Here is a 20758-nt window from a genome sequence, read left to right on the forward strand (position 1 = left end):
AAACTTTCTCAACTTTTGCCCCAAATAACAGAATTTGCTCCCAGGGAGATTTGCTTGGCCTTCTTGTTGTACCTCTTCTATATCTAATGAAAACTATCTATTCCACAGAGCATTTGAGTATGCATTTTATCCCTTTTTAAAGGTGTCACAGTTTTATTTTGATTTTCTGAGTACTATTTCCTCTCTTTGTATTTTTTGTGAGCTGCTTTGGGCATGTGAGGCATGGAAAAGCACTGTATAAATCTCCAAGTGAATAAATATGTTTATTTCACTGACACATGATCAAGTTACAAAATCTCAATTGTATTCTTACATATAGATATCCTCTGTACATATTAATTAATCCCTGAATTTGATTTACATTACAAAATGGCTGTAGAAGTCAAGACTATTGCTAAAGTGATGAGAGTATTTTGAGAGGAAAGTAAAATGGGAAGTAGGAAGTGGGAAGGAAGGCGCTGAGTGAAGAAGGATGCTGAGTTGCTGGTTCTGCTTTCCAACCCCTAAAATTCTGCTCAGCAAGGAATACGAGTCTTGCCATCTGTCAGTGACGAAGTCCATTGACCAAAAAAAGTGAAATATACTCAGTCGTGATTCAGTGCTTAACAGATGTTCATTATTTTCAAAAGGAAAATGAAGTTTAAGACTGATAACCAAAACGTAAGTAAGAATTCGTGTCTTTTATTATTATAAAACCTTTTTAAAAAGTGATTGGCTTCAGGAAGCATGCAACTGAACCCTAGCTGCTGCAGCTGTACAGCATGAAAGGACGAACTTGCTGGTGGAGTTCGGCGCCTCTTTGCACAGTCTTGGGCAGGAATTAAATAAGGCACCAATAAATGTTTTTCTTGCTACTGCAGCAGCGCTTTAAAAAAAGAACAGAGGCAAGGATAAGTGTAGCAATTCCCTGGCACAGCAGGGATTTGCAACACTGCTCTCTGTTAAATAGCATGATCACTCAGTAACTTGATTATTGAGGATGTTTGGGGCTTAGAATTCACGTTATTATGGTGTTGGAAAGCATAGCTTCAGAATACAAATGCTTTATATGACCATTGTAAGAATGACCCCCCCCCCGCCCCCTCTATTGCAGCTTTGACTTGCTCCTGGATATAGCACTAGTTTAAGACCCGAGTGCTCTATGTTGGAGTAGTGACTGGAATGCTAAAGCAAGGCTTTCAAGCTTCAAGTTATGAGAGTACATATAAGAGAAATCTGTATGAACACTCTTCTCAGCACTACATTGCAAGCTCTACCCAGAACTTTAGATGTCTGTATTAACAAAGATTTCAGTTCTTTTCAGCTCAACCACAACAAGTGCTAGCTATTCTTCAGCAAGAATAAATCCAAGGAGGAGAGAGGAACAGTCAAGCAGCATGCGCTAATGTGGGAACGGAGAAGATACGAGAGAAACTTACTTTCCTGCTGACTACAATCAAGAGGCATTCCGCTGCTCCCACTTGGAGCTCTGGCTCGTTCAAGAGAAGGCACAGCATTTCTAAGAGCTTGCAATTATCTGCTGTGATATGGCTCATAGCCACCCAGTCAATATAGCCAGCCAGTGTGTTCAGCGCTGCTGTCCCCACTCGACAGTTAGCTTGTGCCTGTGAACAAATGACAGTTGAGGGGGATCATACACAATTTAGAGGTTTTTGTAATATCTACTTCACACAGAGACTCACTAATAATTTGGCACCACTAATAGCAGAACAGACTAATAAATACATTAAAAAGAAAAAAAAATTCCCTGTTGTAAAGATTCGTCAGTTTTGACCTGGGTACAAATCATTCAATGTCCTTAGCAACTTATTTTCCGCATAAAGAAACTAAATCAAGAAATTCAACCAGAGTAGCTTTCTGAAGGACCCAGCTCATGTAAGTTAGACTTGAAAAATCAGTTCAGCAAGGGTTCAGTTCATTTCCTGGATCTATAATTTCAGGAACCTTCACCTTCTGACAAAATAAGCAATTTCCTCACTTCCTTCACAATTAACTCCTTGAACTTAAATACTAATTTATACAGGTGAGACCAGGTTAGGGACAATTTGACTGCCAGCTCCTGAACACCATGATTTGTAGAAAACTCTGTCTCTCTCCTTCTGGCTTCACTTACTTTTGGTTCCTGAGATACATCCATCTTCTGGAAAAGAGAATAAAGAATGAATGAGCTTCTGAAGTGTACTTCTGTTTCATCCTGCTACTTCCCAGACTCCATCTTATTACAGAGAATGAAGCTACGGGATATTTCAACAAATCTATTCTCAGTTGTGAAAATTGAACAGGCACAAATAAAGTATGCTGGGGTAACAACCTCTAATTTCAACCTCATTTCTGCTTTTAATTCAAGGTGTAGATCACAGACTGAAGTTGAAAGAGATTCAAAGGCTTTTGGCAAGACCCAGCTCAGGACATGCAGTCCTATAAAGAGTGGCAGGGCCATTTCTGATGGACAGAGTCTGCAGTTTTACAGAGAACACTTTGAGTCACTTCAACAAATTATACAAACAAGGCACACACTAGAACTATAAAGTGCATTGGCAGACACATGATTTGAAGAATGACTATAGTGATATGGAAGATTTGTATCAGTACTACTGATCCTGGTTCCCCTCCACATGTACAAACACCACGTTTTTCTCCTGTAATATGAGAAGTTGCCCTCAGTGATACATCAGTGAACCAATATACTCAGCAGGAGTGGATGAAGCCACACTGCTGTTCTTGGTCCATATAGAAAGGGGTTATTATTCAGGATAACAGCTTCTTAAGCTTGGCTGTATCAACAAACCTTGCCCACCCTATCACAGACACTATAGTAACACATAATATATCTCCCTCAGTAAAACAAGACAAATAATAACAATATTAACTGTGATATATTTATATTTGAATACATTTTTAGTATAGCCACAACAACCTTTTTACATTAACCAATCTTAGCCATTTCATACACAATGAAGATAATGCCCTTTTAAACATTTTTTACACTGAAGGATTGCAATCAGGCTTTATTATGTGAATATGAACTTCTGTGCCTCACAGTAGTTATATAAAAGGGAGAATTTCGGCAGGTCCAGCTTCTCCAGTCAGAAGGTGAGAGATAGCAGCATGTTCCTGCAGAAATGCCCCATTACTCAACCACTAAGGGCCAGGATAGGCTCAACACATCCACACAAGCAATTCTCAAAATGCTAAAGTGCAACACTTCTTCTAATGAATCCAATGATCTGAGACAGGACAACTCACAAATATCAAAGCCTCTAAAAAAATAGAGGACCTGCAGACCATGCTGCCCATTATCATCTCTAGGGGATTAATATATGTTCTGCAATGCATATAAGCCAACTCACAAGTAAGCATTCTAATCATAGTCTCAAAATATTTCTAATACTTCACTTTTTTAGCTTTATTGCGACAAATTTAACAAGGTTTTTACCTTCGAAACTCAGTATTGTCATTTCCAGAGCTGAACCAGCACATGTTACAAACATATGGATCTTCAGTCACTCTCCCATCCAACATGGATTGATAACTCTTAACAGTAAATCACCCCAGATATGTGTGTAATGAGAGTACAGCATCCTGGGTAATTGCCTCCCCATAAACATAACATAAAATGCTGATAACCAGGAAACCCAACCCTCAAGGATTACCCTACACAAACAGCTCAAAAGTTGTGCTAACCTGTGGAGGAGAGAGGGCATCTTGTTCCTGGGGCACTTCAACCTTGCCAATTAAGAGGATTCCACAATTAGCAAATGAAACCATACTTTTAACCCCTCTGCATCATTTCATACCTCATGTTGAAAAACATTCAGTTAAGCATAATTACTTGAAGATAAACTACACTGAAGTTAGTTTATTTCCAAGTAAACATGTCTGGGGTCAAACTAACAAATGTAACCAGTCCCAACCCTCCTTTTTCTCTTATAGTCAACATTCATGAGGCTTTAAGCAAGAGTCTGTGCGATATGATGCCAAGGAATCAAGATGGATTTATCTTTTTTAACAAGCGGGCTGTAGTCTTCCAACACTGATTAATGGACTTCAGACTTTATACCAAACAAATTAGGAAAAAACCACACGAGATATGCATATAAAAACTAGATTTGTTACTACTACATCTTCTTGCCTTTCCAAATCTGTTTCATTCTTCTGGGTAGAGGCTATGTCTTCAAAAAGCACGTATTTTTAGTACATTTATGATTTAATACAGGACCTCGGCCTCAGGTACAGTAGCAGCACCTCCACTTCTAGGACAAAAGGGGTTGTAGGGAGGGGCTTGATGAACCAAAGAAATGGTAGTACAGTCACCAGCAAACTCGGGCTGCACCATCCAATAACAAGGGCCTCATACAACTAAACAACTCTACATCTTAGAAGCCAATCACAGTTCCTGGATCCTGAAGCCTTCTGGTCAACTTCTGCATGGTTCCTTGCTTGCAGCAGAATCCTGAAGTGCAGTAACAGAACTGATGTACACCCTTTGCAGCTACTAGCTCCTGAAAGCCTGAGGATTTCCTGTGCTAAATGAACCAGTGGGGAAGTTTCTTACCATGCGTCTGTATTTGTTAACATTCTGCTGAAGGGTGTTGAGCAGGAAGCTAAAGATCTTTTCCATATTCTGGGTGAGAGTTTGCTGGATATCCCGTCGGCGCTGGGCTGGCAGTGTCTGAAAAGTCACTACATCTTCTGCCAAGCGAAGAAGGATAAACATCACCAGTTCTGTCTGGGTTTCCTAATGTTTCAAGAAAAGAAAACAAATGTGTGACTTAGAAGGACTATGCGTATGCAGGCACGCTATAACACACACACTTGAGTCCTCTACTCAAGACTAGTAAAGGCACTGCAATCTGACAGTAAGATGTATGTCATACCCCTTGCTTGGAGAGTGTATCCAGCTCTTTTAACATGTCAGGCCAGTGCTGGGGCCATTCACGTTTGATCATCTCTACTACAATGCGAGAGAGAACATCCTTAATGTGACTTTCTTCCTCTAAAATATTCTGGGTACCCTGTGAATGAAAAACTGTAAGAGTTACTAAATGGAAGATAGCTGTTCCGGATTAACCAACATTTACATCACAGGAAAAGTTTGTTGCAATAAAATAACAAGAACAAAAAAAGATTGAATGAAGTAATGCTAATATGCCCTTCTAGCAGATCAATACATGAGTGACTTCCTGCACCAAAAACCCTGTAACTTTAATTAAAATGGATCTTTAAAAAAATTATATCCTAATAAATCAATCTAAATCTATAAACAAAAGAGTGAATTAAAAAGCCTAAGGTGAGTTTAGCATTCAATAACATATTCCTAAAATTACAAACAATACTATCTGTAGATGCTAAACGACTGAAATGACCCCCCCCCACACACACACACCATAAGCTTTACCATTAGTCTCTCATAAACACCAGCAGGTCTGGCCCACAGTTGGTAAATATGGATTATCTTTTCAACACAGGAAAGAAAACTGCAACGTAGCAATTTAATATTATAAAAAGCCAGACTCACACTGGATATGAGTCCCATGACATTGTTCTTCAAATAGACTTTCTCAAGCCGACCCATACTGTTCCATCGGAACCTGCCAAATAAACACAGAAGGCACTTATAAGTCTGTTATGAGCCTGGGCCTAGTGGCTCTGGAGAAGCCTGCACTAAAGTGACTGCAGGGCCTATATTTCCCAGGTTCCCTTTGGCCCCTGTGATTGGGTAGGAGGGGATTTGGAGGGAAAAATTGTACCAACAGAAAAGCAGGGGGATGGTGCCCGAGAGAAGGGATAAAAGGTCTCACCACAATGGGAGGGTGTTCACTCCTAGGCAGCAGAACTAAGGAAAGGATGCTGCAGACAGAGTGATCCCTCATCCAGAAGGGGTGAGACAGTTTGTAACCAGTAATCAGGAGACAGTTAAGAACAGTCTAGTTAGACGCGTTAGGGTGTTGAAGTTTATTTGTTCACCAATCTTTACTATTCTCTTTAATCTACAAAGTGTGAACACCAGTTTACTAAACCTTTTTAATAAAGTTCTTTATTATTCTGTCTGGATCCTCATGCCTCATTTGGTCACATAATAAATAAAACCTACTGGGAAAAGGTAAACAAAAGGAGTCGGTTAGGTGCTCTGGGTCCTTCTGAGGAAACTTGTACCAGAGTGGTGGCAGCCTACAGATAGCCTCCCTGGGCCCCAGCTTGCTGTGACGTCTAGTGATCTTTAGGAGGTTCTGCAAGGCCATTTTATTTGCCAAGGCTTTTAATGGGGTATAAATTGCAGGCATCTTTGGTGTGTGTGTGTGTGTGTGTGAGGGGGTTATCTGGGGTATTTATTTTATTGTTTTAAATGATGTTTTATAAGCCACCTTGTGTATAGGAAGTGCTGTCAAATTGCAGCTGACTTATGGCGACCACACAGGGTTTTCAAGGCAAGAGACAAATGGAAGTAGTTTGCCATTGCCTGCCAGCAATCCTGGACTTCCTTGTGGTCTCCCATCCAAGAACTAACCAGGACCAACTCTAATTAGCTTCCAAGAATGGCCCAAGTCAGGGCAAGCTGCTTTGAGTCACTAGAAAAGAGAGTATTATAAACATTTTAAAATAAATAAATAATTAACAACCAAGAACTGGTAAATATTAATTGGTGATTTTTGTTAGTATGGAAAGGGTAAAAGAAAGGAGGAAGTACAATTTTCTGGCAACACCCATTCCCTGCTGGAAACAGTTAAACAACAGGAGGACACAGTGTACCATCTGTATAGCATATCAGCAGAGAAACTGAACTGGGCAATATCATATATTCACAGAATAAAGAAGTGCTGAAATGGCAAAAAGAATGTGGAATTTCTAGACTATTCAACAAAGATTAGTCTGCTAAACAGAACTGATAAAAATGCCTTCCCCAAGCTGTCACGATCACAAACACCCACTAATCTCCCTATCTCCCTGCGCCAAAGTTTGCCAAGTATCCAGGAGACTGATTGTGTTTTAAAACTTCTCTTTCCAACCCCCCCCCCCTTTCCCCGAGGTTGGTCCTTCGCTAGTTAGCTGTTACCATTAAGAGAATCCCCATTGTTATACTTTCCCATGGCTCTTTAACCACAAGGAGTTGAGGGGATGAAATGGAGCCTATGGGCTGTCTTTCCCCTTCTCTCTCTCCACCTGTATCCATCAAAACTCTCTTTATTCAGCATTGAGGCACTTGGTCAGTGTGAAGCACAGCAGCATGATTAACATGAGTAAGAGTTCACAGTCAGTTGACGCTCAAAGATTGTAAATAAAATTAACTTTAACAACAGATAAAACATAAAGCACACAGATAACCAAAACAATCCATAGACAGAGATAAAGGTGTGCAATCTGGATCTGGGGGAAAAGACAGATTTTTGCCAACCTGGCTAAATCTGGCTTTCCAAAATCAAATCAGAGAATCCAGGCTCCAGTCTGGGAACCCAGATATAGACTCCCTGATAAATCCTGGTAAATCTAGGAAACATAGCTTTAGCCTTTAGCTGGTTCCTTCCTGTGCTTTTTTTCCAAGAGTGGAGGGGGACGAGTGAGAGGCAGAAGGGAGGGGGAATAAGATGGGAGAGTGAATATCCAATCCATGCAGAAGTTCTCCTTGTCACCAGACTTCTGTGAGTGACACTGGTTCAGTTAGGCTAAGTTGCAACAGTTTCCTTGCTTCAGTTTGGTTTGGGTAGAATTTTCTGGTTTGACATGATTCTCTGGTTTAATGTTGGTCCCATTGATTCACTTTGATTTTTCTTGCTTCGGTTTGGTTTGTATGGAGTTCTTTGTTTTGACATGATTCTCTGGTTTCTTGTTGGTTCTCTTGATTCACTTTGGTTCTGGAGAGGATTCCATCCATTCCCTTGCTTCAATTTGGTTCTGTTGGACTTTCTAATGCATTTGGGAGTGTGCCTTTGGCCCCTGGCAGCTTTGTCCCTATGTCTTTCTGCCTGTGAGCCTGCTTGGAAATGTTTATCCCATAGGAAACAATGGTGAGTGCCTGGGGGCACCTTCTTCAGGGCCCACAGAATTGGACCCCAGGGTCCAATCTTCATGAAATTTGGGGATTCTTTAGAGGACTGTCAGGAATAGGTTCTCTGAAAATTTCATAAAGTTTGGTTGAACATCCCCCCCCTTCTTCCCCAACCAGATGTCCCCCAACCAGCCCCCAGATAGTTTTCCTCATAGGGAATACTGGCTGACTAAATCTAGGATTCTCTGATCTGTCCTAACCAGATCAGAGAATCTTTGCTGGATTGAGGGGATCCCTGAAACCCAGATCTAGATTAATTAACAGTATGAAACTGATACACTTCTTGTAAAAATAAGAGTTTATTTTGGTTTTTTAAATCCCAGAGTATATGTTATTCATATATCCCATTCCTTTCCTCAGAGCCACATAGTTTCACAAAGGAGCCTGACAACTGGGCATGTTACTAAAAGGGAAATTTAAATTACTTATTTTGGAATATAATTTCTGGTGGCAGCAATCTACCCAGTGGGTGTAAGAAGAGGGTTAAAGGAAAAATCTAACTACACGACAGAAAGGGGATTGTAACAGGTGGAGGCTTACAGTGGAATATCAAACATCCTGAGGAGGAGAAAATATTTTAAGTGGAATAGAATATCCTGAGAGGAAGGAACATTCTGAGAGAAAGATTTTCTGATGGGACAGATAGCCAAAGAGACAGTGTTTAATCAAATTCTATGAGAAAAATAGAACTGGTATAAAGGAAAGAGACAGAGAGAAACTACTAGGATTTATAAAAGAGAACATAACCTGGTGAAATTTAGTAAAATTGTAGAAGGAAATACAATTAAAAGAGGAAAAATGGCAGAGTTTCTGGGGAATGAAAAAGGAGGCTCTGATTCAGAAGTGCAAAGAGTTAAATTTACTTCATGAGGGGAAAAGTGTAGAAGAATTGAGAGTTATACTGATACAAAGTAGTGTGGAGCCTAGTAGTAATGCAGCTGAAAGAAACCCCGAGGGAATGTATAACTGGTCCAGAATATTTAGAGTTTCTGAGAGAACAAAAGCAGTTTGAGAGGGAAAAGTGGGAACCCAAGATAGAACAAAATCAGTTTGAAAGGGCCATAGATCCGGAGGAGTTAGCTGCGTTAGTCTGTAGTAGCAAAATATTAGAGTCCAGTAGCACCTTTAAGACTAACCAACTTTACTGTAGCATAAGCTTTCGAGAGCCACAGCTCTCTTCATCAGAGGTTGGGATGCATCTGACGAAGAGAGCTATTGCTCTCAAAAGCTTATGCTGCAATAAAGTTGGTTAGTCTTAAAGGTTCTACTGGACTCTTTACTAGTTTGAAAGGGAAAAGTGGAAAGTTGAATAAGAACTTAGAACTCAAGAAATAGAACTTAGAGAACTCAAGAGATGGAAAGACAAACCAGTTTGGAAGCAGAAAGATTACAATTAGAAAGAGAGAGACTTAAGAATGGGGATAAAAAGGAGGGAAACCCTGAACCCAGAGCTGATTTTCCTTGAGTTACTCCACAAGATTTTATAGTATATGTGTAAGGAGAAGATCCACAAATTTTCCTGTCAACTTTTGAAAGATCTGCTCAGAACTGGGGAATACCGGAGCCACAAAATATGAAGTATTTACCCAGCTTAATTAGAGGGGAATTGGCTGAGATCCACAACACATTTCCCTCAGATAAACCTGTGGTGTATGCTGAACACAAGCTATATATGACAGATTTAAGTTAGGTGCTGATTACTTCAGAAAAAGGTTTAGAAGCCTAGTATCTCAGAAAGAAAAGTCATTTAAGTCTTTTAGCGCCAAACTAATTTTAGCGCCAAACTTATTTTGATAAGTGGGTTTCATTTGCCAAAGCTAACTCTAAAGAGGGAATAAGAGATCTAATGATTTTGGATCAATTTTTATTTCAACTTCCCTCAGAGATCAGATTTCTGGTTAAAGATAAGCTTGCAGAGAATGTCAACTGAGCACCAGAATGGGCCGATAGCTTAACACTTAATAGAGGAGGTTGGGATCACCATGAAAAGAAAGACTATACTTATAAACCAATTTTAAATCAAGAAGAGAACAAGAGGGAGAAAGGAAAGGAACATGTGAGAGTAAAAATTCTGAGGAGTTTAAAAAAGAAATTATGACAGACCCTGAATTAAAGGACATAAGAGAGAAAGCCAGGCAGAATGAGATAAACACAGAAACAGACATTTTTGTTTGGGAAAATGAGCTAATTTACAGGATTTGGAAATCAAAGGGGATCAAACTTGGGAGCCTGTAAAACAGCTGGTTAGGGGACTTGCGGTTGGGGGTAATGGCGAGACCGTCGTGATCCGGAGCTCCGGACCATCCGAAGTGCTGTTTTTGGCTGGTGGGGTGCATCGATCGCCCACAGCCCCCTGATTTCAGTCAGAAATCAGGCTAGAACACTTGAAGCCCCGAGAGTGAAGGGTCTCGGCGGGTGGGAGGCTCGGAATTAAGGGCTTTCCTCCCAAGCCTTGAGATCCTCCTCGGAGAAGGGCGGCTAAAATCTCTGCAGCAGCTTCTGGAGTCATTAAATTGGCATAGGCTCATCGTACCCCAAGCCTCAGGAACAGAATTGGACAGAATTGGACGTTTGAAGCAGCGAGTACAACCCAAGAAGTTTGTGTTAAGTAAAGATTACTATCTCCCCCAATGTTCTGTTTTACTGAACAAAGACCGATTTTATAAAAAAATGAAGAACTGAGATACTAAGCGGAAAAAGCATATTAAAGAACTGAGTTGTTTAATTTGAAGTTTGAGAGCGAGAAAGAGCTAAAAAGAGCAAAGAAAGAATATTGTTTTGCATACTTGCAGTTGGGGAGATAGCGACGCGGAGGGAGGATCGTGGGAATTGGAAGAAGCGACGTGAGGCAGGAAGTGGTTACAGCAGAGTATAATAGATGGAGAGGAGACAGAGCGGCGAGGGAGAGGTCAGGAAGAGCCGGAAGAGCCGGAAGGAAAACAACGTTGGAAGAGGGAGTGAAGCGTCCACCATTGAAAGTAAGGGAAGAGGAAGAGGAGGTACAGTGCCCACCATTGAAAGTAAGGGAAGATCATTGTGTTGTCATCATTACCATAGAGAAAGATCGCCCGACATTTTATACCATAGAAAAACATCGCCCGACATCTTAAGGGTAAGAGAAGCCTTAACCGCCATTTTAACTGAGGGCAGATGGCTGAAATTTTGACATAAAAGAATTGAGGCTTGATTTAAAAGGAAGACGGAGTTAAGAAAGAGAGCAGATTCATGGGGGCCCAAAGCAAGCCCGATGGCTTCAAAAAAAGAAAAGGACTGGCAAGCTGCTATGGAGAATTTGGACAAAAAAATAACGGAGGGAAATAAAGAGATTCGGGAGATGGTACAGCAACTGCAGCAAAATTTAATGATGGAAATTAAAGAAGTGATTAAGACGGAAATAACGGAGGTTAAAAAAGAGATGGAGGCAATAAAAACAGATTTACAGAATACCCAACAAAAAGTGCAAGAAACACAACAGATGGTGCAGGATGGAGAAAAAAAAACAGAGGCTATAAAGATAGAGACTATGGGCATGGGTGAAAGAACTGTGATGATGGAATGTAAAGCAATGGATAGGCAAATTCGTATGAGGGGTGTTCCGGAGAAAGTGGGCAGATCTGCTCTGAAACAAGTCGCTGAAATATTGGCAAAATTTTTAGAACAGAGGAGGAAATGATGATGCACTTGGATATCGTGTACAGAGTCAACTCAAAGTATGCAGAACAAAAGAATTTACCAAGAGATATTATTGTCCAATTGACCACAAGGAGAATGAAGGAGGAAATTATTAGAAGGCATTTTGAGACTCCACTGGAAATAGCTGGGACAAGGGTTCGAATTATGAAAGAAGTACCAAAAAAAGTGCTCCATGATTGGAAAAAATATAGAGATTTGATACAAAAGCTGAAGGCAGCTGAAATTAGATATAGATGGGAGTTGCCGGAAGGAGTGACGTTTGAATTCCAATCAGGGAGACAAGTGATTAAGTCAAAATATGCAATGGACGTCTTTCTGATGGAGAATGGAAAAGACTTTCCTAGTTCAAGTAGATTATAATTATGGAGTACAAATTAATTTCATGGAATGTTAATGGACTCAATTCACCCTCTAAACGAAAAGCTGTGTTACATTGGCTATCTAAACAAAGAAGTAATATGATTTGTTTACAAGAGACTCATATTAGAGATCAAGATGTTAAATATCTATTTAATAAGAAGTTAGGAAAACAATTTGTTTCGGCGACAAAACAAAAGAAGAGGGGAATTGTTATATATATTAAGGAAGAAATGCAGCCCAAATTAATAGTTTCTGATAAAAATGGAAGGTACCTGGCAGTGGAATTTTTATGTAATGCCAAAAAAACGTTGATATTTGGAGTATATGCACCGAATGGTTCTAAGGATTTATTTTTTAAGGACTTAAGAGAACAAATGGAGCAATGGACTTATCATATAATTGTAGCTGGAGATATGAATGGAGTTGTGGATTTACAGTTGGACAAAAGCTCATCGTCAAGTAAAGTAAGGGCAGGGAAATTACCAAAGTCATTTTTTGAAATTCAGGAATTTGGAAAATACAGATAAACACAGAAACAGACATTTTTGTGTGGGAAAATGAGCTAATTTACAGGATTTGGAAATCAAAGGGGATCAAAAATTGGGAGCCTGTAAAACAGCTGGTTACTTCTAAAATCTACAGACAATCCTTGTTTGAGCTGGCACATGACATTCCATGCACAGGTCATTTAGGAATTAGCAAAACCAAGAAGAGGTTAATGAAAGAATACTACTGGCCTAGAATTTCACAATATATGAAGGAGTATTGCCAAAACTATTTGTCAGAAGGTGGGGAAACAAAGCAAAAGCTCCTCTCAATCCCTTACCAATAATTGGAGAAGCCTTCCATAGAGTGGGAATTGACATAGTGGGACCACTTCCCAAACCCACCAGAAAGGGACGCAGATATATTCTAACATTAATAGACTTCATAATTAAATACCTAGAGGCGGAGGCACTATCTTTTGTGGATGTAAAATCAGCTGCAGAAGCACTTTTAAAGATTTTTCTGAGATTAGGATTCCCTGCAGAAATACTATCTGATCTGTCTGAAATTATGCAAGCCATATGCGAATGCTGTGGCATCAAGCATTTGAAAACCATTGCATTTCATCCACCAATGGTCTGGTGGAAAAGTTCAATGGTAGTTTAAAGAGCTTGATTAAGGCATATGTGCAGGATTACCCAAACGATTGGGATGACAAGCTTCCCTATTTTCTCTTTGCATATAAGGAGGTACCTCAAGAATCCACAGGATTCTCCCCATTTGAATTGATGTATGGGCATTATCCTCGGGGACCCCTTAGTCTAGTAAAGGAGGAATGGGAAAGGAAAGATACCAGAAAGAAAAACCTCTGTAGTGGATTACGTATTCAGTCTCACAGGAGAAATGGAAGAAATGATGAAGCAGGTACAAAGTAATATGGCAAATTCACAGAAAACAGAAACTCTAGTATGACAGGAATGTCAGGTAAAGAACTTTTGAGGTGGGAGAGCAAGTGATGGTATTTTTACCTGTAAATACCAGTAAGTTAAAAGCAGCCTGGGAAGGATCATTTGTAGTAAGGGGTAGGTGAGACTTGCTCACACATGTTATCTCTAGGGATAAAAATGACCAGAGGTGGAAGATTGTACATGTGAATAGGTTGAAGCCTTATTACTCCAGAGATAACAGCACCTAACAGACAGACAGGTGGATGTGGAGGAGGTCGCCCTTATGGATTTATGAGAAAAGACTGGGGGGGGGGGGACAATACACTTCAACAGCTGGTGTGGGACTATCAAATAGAACCTAATGACAAAGAGAAAATCTATAAGCTCCTAGAGAACTTTCAGTCTGTTCTCCTATAAATCTGGTAGGACACACTTAGCCGAGCATCACACAGACATGGGAGATCACCCGCCTATTGGAATGCCACCTTACAAGGCAAATGAGGAGGTGCTGAACAACGTATGAAGGAAGGTGAAAAAATGCACTAGGAACTATACAGCCATCTGTTAGTCCAGGGGTATCACCACTGGTACTAGTACCTAAGCCAGATCACACCATCCACTTCTGTACAGACTATAGGAAGTTGAATGCGATCACAAAGCCGGATGCATTATCTAATACCTTATCTAGATGTGAAACCAGGCTGGAACAGAATACAGGTAGAGGAACGTCCCAAAGAAGCAAACAAGTTAGCAGAAAAGGCCAAAGCCAAGATGACCTCATCCCAGCAGTGGAACATCCCAGAGAAGAAAACGACCTCAGCCCAGCAGTGGAACATCCCAGAGAGGAAGATGATACCCCAACAGAGGAGGAACGCAGGTTAAAGAAACCCAAGGCTTTAAAATAAAAACCACAGAGGAGTGAGAAATTGACTTAACAGGAACTGCAGAGACGATAAAACATTTCCTAAGGCAGAGGAAGCTGCACACAGCTCTTCTGAAAAAGAGATGTGTTCTGCTTAAGGACAAGGGAGGTGGTATTTGTAATATTTTAAGTGTGTGTGTGTCTTTAAATGCTTGGTGTGCTAAAGTTGAAGAGTGGGGGTGAAAGAGAGGGATGAGTGAGTGAGATGATTGGTTGATGACTGAGAGTGAGAGCAGAGTGAACTGCAGTTCTTAGTTACTGAGCAGAGAGAAAAGATTCAGTTTGGGCAAAGCAGCCAAGCTGTGTGGAAGCCTGAGGGGATTCTCATTCTAGTTCAGTTAGGCAACCTCTCTGGAAGCCTGAACTTCGTGTGTCTGTGAGAGAACTTCCATTCTATCTAAAGCAGGCAAACTGTGTGTGCGCCTGAGAGAGAAAGTCTATGTATATTTGAGTGGGAAATTGATATCTGAGGCAAGCAAACTGTGTGTGCACCTGAGAGAGAAAGTTTGTGTATATCTGTGTGACTGAGCTTATGAAGAGAAACTTTAAGAACTGATAACTATCTCTGAAACTATCAAGTTTAACTAACAGTTGAAACCAATATGCTTCTTGTAAAAATAAAAGTTTATTTTGTTGTTTTTTTAATCCCAGAGTATATGTTATTCCTATATCCCATTCCTGTCCTCAGGTCCACATAGTCCCATGAAGAAACCTGACAACTGGGCATGTTACTAAAAGGGAAATTTAAATTACTTATTTTGGAATATAATTCCTGGCGGCAGCAATCTACCCAGTGGGTATAAGAAGAATTACAGGAAAAATCTAACTACTCAACAGAAAGGGGGTTGTAACAGACAGGTACATGTGTTCATGTTCAAGTGACCGGTGCAATTCTGATTTTTGGCAAGCAAAACTCCCAAAAGTTGCCATAACACATCACCGAAATCAAACAAATTCCCTTACTTCACTACATGCTCCAGGATCTGAAGACCAAAGTGCCGGACAATAGCAATCTGGGTTTTCTCTGCCAGCTTCAGTCCACATGGAACACATATTGGACACTTCTCCTTAAATTCTTCACAGAACTAGAAAAAGACAAAAGGAAAAGTTTAAAAAGACACAAAAAGTGTCTACAACAGTGATGGCAAACCATTTTGAGCCTGAGTGCCCAAACTGCAACACAAAACCAACTTATTTATTTCAAAGTGCCAACACTGCAATTAAACCCTGAACACTGAGGTTTCAGTTAAGAAAAAACAACTCATACAGTTGTCCGAACTAATTAACATCTCTCTCTCTCTCTCACTCAGGAACCACGAATGAAAGTAAAGCAAGTTAAATCAAAGCAGTTTGCCCTTCTTTACACTGGCAGCCTGGCTTGCAAGCTCTCTCACTCACTCACTCACGAGCCATGACTGAAAGTAAAGCAAGTTAAATCAAAGCAGCTTACTCTTCTTTAGAAAGCCAGCCCCAGCAGCCCGGCTGCTGCCTCCACTTCCTGCTGCTAAAGCGATGGGCAGCAGGGAGGCAGCCTTGAGGAAAAGGAATCACATGGGCAGGGCCAAAACCCATGTGATCTCTGCTCAGAGCTACTGGAACGCTGTTCCAGGTGTCCCCTCTCCAAATGAGCCCTGGACCTAGCGATCGGCAACTTGGCTCGCGTGCCCACAGAGAGGGCTCTGCGTGCCAGCTGTGGCACGCGTGCCATAGGTTCGTCATCGCTGGTCTAAGGTATCTAAGTAACATAGAAGTAGACACATCAGAAAGCTAATTTTGGACTGGGAGGTAAAAAAAAAAACATGCACAAACCTCCAGAGTTCTTTTTGAAAATGCAGAGAGAACATATGACTTGCACTTTACATCAATCTAACAAGAATACAATCACATTATTGAACATGGTGTCTGGATCATCTCATTGAAAGAAAGCCCACAGCTGGCACAGCAGTCAAAACTACTCTGAGGTGCTGTTTACCAAAGACATGAACCTCTATTTGTAGAGAACTAATCACACCCCCAGCCTACAAGCTTGCTCCTTTAAGTACATGGCGATCTCATCCAGAGCAGGCTACGTAATCACCAATTGCTAAATTGTCCAACATCACTCAGACTTACGTAGACAGAAATTCATTCCATGCATTCATACAGGACAGGCATGGTCCCACCTGACTCAGCCTTCAAGAGGAAGAGTTAAGTATCATCTATACATTGATGACACTCCCATCCTTCAGATAACTTCTCCCAATAGTTTCATGAAGATGCTGAACTTCACGGGAGACAAAAAGAAACTCTGTTGGACTCCTCAGTTCAAGAAGAAACTGAGCAGCTCTCCTTCAGTGCCACCTTACACATAGGTTTAAAGTTCCTGTGAATTTAAACCTGTATACAAGGGCTACAATTCTAAGAACATGTTCCTGGGAGTAAGCTGCGCTGAATAAAATGGAATGTAAATCTGCTCAGGATTGTTGTCAGTCATCTTCTTGCTTTCTACTCAATTTCCTGGATCAGTGATATTCACAGAATACCTTGGGAGCCACCTGAGGTTCTTGAAATGTTACCTGTGGTTTTTCTGAGCACCGTTCCCCAATGTGGCACCTGCCTCATGTTTCAGGAAAGTATGCAAAGCCTTTGTCCAGTGGGGCTTGTGGCTGGCAGGTGGATCCCACCTTCAAACAGTCATAACCAGAAGAAGAACCATCCTGAAGTGTGGCCTTCATACTTGGGTGTGGAAGTAGATGTTGTTGATAGTAACAGCAAAAGCAGCTCTTTGTGAACCACAGACTGTGTACTACTGTCTTAAATTTTATGCTCCCCCTGTCTATTTCCTTCAGAAGCCTTTCTCTGTAGTCTTGTCCTGTATCCGTCAGTTCTCTCTCCATTGTGTGAAAGCGCCTATACTATTAGCTCTCTTTGTTTTTCCTCCTCCCATCTTCACTGTTTGTTGCATGTTGGCTTTAATGCTATCAGCATCTTCTGCTTTATTACCTTATTCAAAAGCCCTGCTTCTGCAACACCTTCCTAAACTACCACATCACCTCCGCTCCTAGCAGAAACACAGTAAACACTCCTTTCCTTTTCTGAGCTCCTGTGATCAAATGATCTTGAGTAATGACTAAAAGGCTAATAAACTGATTTCTAAAGGAAAATATGCTAGATAGGAATTTAGCAACCAAAAAAAGGCTGTATTTGGATCACCGTCTAGCATCAAATAGAGTAACTCTCCAACACTATCTAGAGTGATTCTGCACACGTTGGATAATGCACTTTCAATGCACTTTATCAATCGTTTGATGTGGATTTTTTGTTCCGCGCACGAAAAAATCCATTCCAAATGGTTTATAAAGAGGATTGGAAGTGCATTATCCAACGTGTGCAGAATCAATCCTAGAGTTCTCTCTCTTTATTCTGGCTGAGATCCTGTATATGTGAACTTGCCTGACAGGCAACCACCACATGATATTGATATACTACTGGGATCTCCTCAGCTGCATTTTTGCCAAGGCAGCATTACTAGCACCAGAGGCCCCGACAGAGAGAGGGGAGGGAAGTGTGTGTGTGTGACAGAGAGAGAAAAAGAGAGAGAATCATAAAGCCAAACCTATCACTTCTTTATCACTTACTCCTTTTACCTCAGGACCAGTCTGTGCGACTCAGTTCCCAAGTCAGCACCAAACAAATGGGAGCAATGACCAGTACTTTTCTTCCAGAGGCACTCTGTCGCTTTCCATTATGGGAAACCAGCCATGCCTACAGCTTAACCGGCACAGTCCCCACGAAGGAGGCTACCGGCCACGTGGACGAGCGAGGCGGGAGGGGAGCGGGAATCATGCTCTAGTGTGCCGCGCGGGGACGAAGATGCTTTAAAAGGAGTCTGGGGACAACCCCTTCTAAGAACTGCGCGACTTCCGAAAAGGAACCGTGCGATTCGCACGGTTTTAAAGCCAGCAAGTTGTTTATGCCGAAGTCATACCCCTATCCGAGCTGCGGAGAAGGCTGGCAGTGCTTAGGGCATCGGATACCCAGGGCCAGGGCTATCTGCCGTGTGCTTGTGCCGGGACCTGAAGGCGATTTTTGGAGCAGGGGTTGGGGAAGAGGGACCCCAGCCTCTTATGTCCCCAACGGTACCTTGAGGGCTTCCAGGCGGTATCGCTGCGTGGAGGCCGGGTCCATCATCACCGTGACCGCCTTCACCAACTGCTCGCAGAGGCTGCCCACTTGGTCCCCAGACATGATACCGGGTGGAGGATGAAGAAGAGGGAAAGCGCCGTTGCCCAGGGCAACCAGGCACGGAAAGAGAAGGGGAGCTGCTCCGCGGCAAACCCGACAAACCACGGGTAAGCACTGCGCAGGCGCTAATTACTAGACAACCCTTTCCTTTAGCCTTTCCCGAAGCGCCGTCAACAGACTAACGCCGGTCTGTGAAACGTCACGGGGGGCGGGGGGGGAGACGACACAATACGCATGCTCTGTAAATTGGGAAGCATGCTCAGTGAAGATGGCTGGGATTCCTCGGAGGAGCGGTCCAATCACAAACGACATCTGAAAATGCCTCCCAGAAAGCTAGGAAGAGCAGAGTAATGCAATTTCCTTGATTTCCTGTTGGGGTGTGTTTTAGACCCGGTTTTTACCGAGGGAATGAAAAGGGAACGTGTGAGATGTCTGAAGCTAACAGAGTTCTGGTTTTACGGCTTGGAGAGCTTTTGAGGGAGCGCGAGAAGTAGTAACAGCTAAATTTGCATTTTTTGTAGTCTGAGGGAATTCTTTATGGTGGGGTCTTCTGCTGTCTGATTTCGGTATGACTGTAACTTAGTTAACTTAGAAACAGGGACGGTGTTCTTGAAATGAAGATAATCAGGAGTCTTGTGGCACCCGAATGAGTAACAATTTCATTCCAGACTGTGGCCTAGAGCACACTGCTTCACATCACTTGCAATATCTGTCACGTCTACTATGTACTTATTGTACCATGTGCATCTTGATAACATGGTCTGAGGAATCCTGTAGAAAAGACCATGCTTTACCAATAAAGATGGAACAGGTTAACGCTCTGAAGTTTTTACAATCTGAGTAATTATCTAATCACTCTAGGTCTTGGCTGTAATGTGGGGATATTAACAAGAAGGACAAGCTCCTTCATAATCAGTAACTGAGCTAAATCTCGTTTGTTAGTAAGTGATCTGCAGATGACAGCAAATAAGGTAGTTAAAGCAAAGTGAAGAGTTCTAAGAGGCTCTTTCCAGGAATGAGTGGGTAACAATATATGAAATGAGGTTCAGTGTAAAAGTAAAGCAATACGCGTTGAGGCAGAAAATTCTGACTTTGTTTTTTATTTTACTTCATTTATACCCCAGCCTTCTCCCCAAAGGGGACCCAAAGCAGCTTACAAAATTCTTCTCTCCTCCATTTCTCCCCTCACAGCAACCCTGTGAGGTAGATTAGTCTGAGAGCTTGTGACTGGCTCAAGATCACCCAAGATTCAGTGGCAGAGTTGGGAAGCAAGCCTGGGTCTTCCACATCCTAGTCCATAACTCTAGCTAATACACCATGCTGGCTCTTCCCTGTATATGTTTTATGTATATAAACATGTATATGTTTTTGATGGGGCCTGAACTGTGATGTTAGACCAGGAAAGATCCTGGGATCATGATCCAATTAAAAACGTAAATTGTATTCTGAAGATGGTTAGGAACTGGATTGAAAATAAAATGGTCAGTACTTTGGATAGCTCTGTTGTTCAATTGCATGTGTAATGTTGGGTGTCTCAAAGGGAGAGGGAAAAGCTTGACAATGTATTTGTTAAGGGATTTTTAACCCCTCTTTTAGAATCCATATGTGAGCATTATTCAAGCATGAGATTTACACAGGAAGGGCAAAACTTGCTTTAGAGGGAAATTCCTTCTCTGCTAAGCAATTAGGCTGCAGGGTCAGCTTGCATTCAGAACAAGTGAATGGATTCCGACAACTGTAAACATTTTTTTATTGTTTTCATTTCATGACCAAAATTTTAACCTTGGACAAGTTTCTTCCCAGAAGTGTTTTGAACTCATATCAAAAATATGGCTCCAGAATTTAATATAAACACATCACTGTAATATACAGTGAGATGTGGTTGTCCTGTCTCTCAGGCTTGTCAGGTGCCATGTATCTGGGAAATGTTATTCTGAAGAGATGTTTGTATTAACCTTTTTATGCTGGGCCCTATGTGGACTGGGTCGAGCATACCTTTGGGACTGCCTCTCCCCATATGTTCCCCAGATGCCGCTTCGATCAGCTAATAAGCAGTTGCTGATGGTCCCTGGCCCCAGGGAG

General features: G+C 41.5%; 2 protein-coding genes across 3 annotated transcripts in view; one reads left to right on the forward strand and one right to left on the reverse strand.

Moving 5' to 3' along the window:
* Positions 1-18766, reverse strand: part of XPO5 (exportin 5) — a 60097-nt gene extending 41331 nt beyond the window's left edge. The window contains exons 1-8 of one of the 2 annotated variants that reach the window (XM_054977252.1): positions 18575-18766; positions 15416-15537; positions 5519-5591; positions 4878-5015; positions 4556-4738; positions 3685-3726; positions 2114-2140; positions 1419-1604 (exon numbers count right to left, since the gene is read on the reverse strand). In XM_054977252.1, coding sequence (XP_054833227.1) covers positions 1419-1604; positions 2114-2140; positions 3685-3726; positions 4556-4738; positions 4878-5015; positions 5519-5591; positions 15416-15537; positions 18575-18679 — 876 coding nt within the window. In that variant the 5' untranslated portion in view covers positions 18680-18766. The remainder of the gene's footprint in view (positions 1-1418; positions 1605-2113; positions 2141-3684; positions 3727-4555; positions 4739-4877; positions 5016-5518; positions 5592-15415; positions 15538-18574) is intronic. The other variant, XM_054977261.1, reaches the window with a different exon arrangement.
* Positions 18767-18946: 180 nt separating this feature from the next.
* POLH (DNA polymerase eta) overlaps positions 18947-20758 on the forward strand; it is a 33837-nt gene continuing 32025 nt past the window's right edge. The window contains exon 1 of the mRNA XM_054995703.1: positions 18947-19023. Within this exon, the coding sequence (XP_054851678.1) occupies positions 18995-19023 (29 nt within the window). The 5' untranslated portion in view covers positions 18947-18994. The remainder of the gene's footprint in view (positions 19024-20758) is intronic.

This window comes from Eublepharis macularius, chromosome 1, assembly GCF_028583425.1.
Source record: "Eublepharis macularius isolate TG4126 chromosome 1, MPM_Emac_v1.0, whole genome shotgun sequence".
Taxonomy (NCBI): domain Eukaryota; kingdom Metazoa; phylum Chordata; class Lepidosauria; order Squamata; family Eublepharidae; genus Eublepharis; species Eublepharis macularius.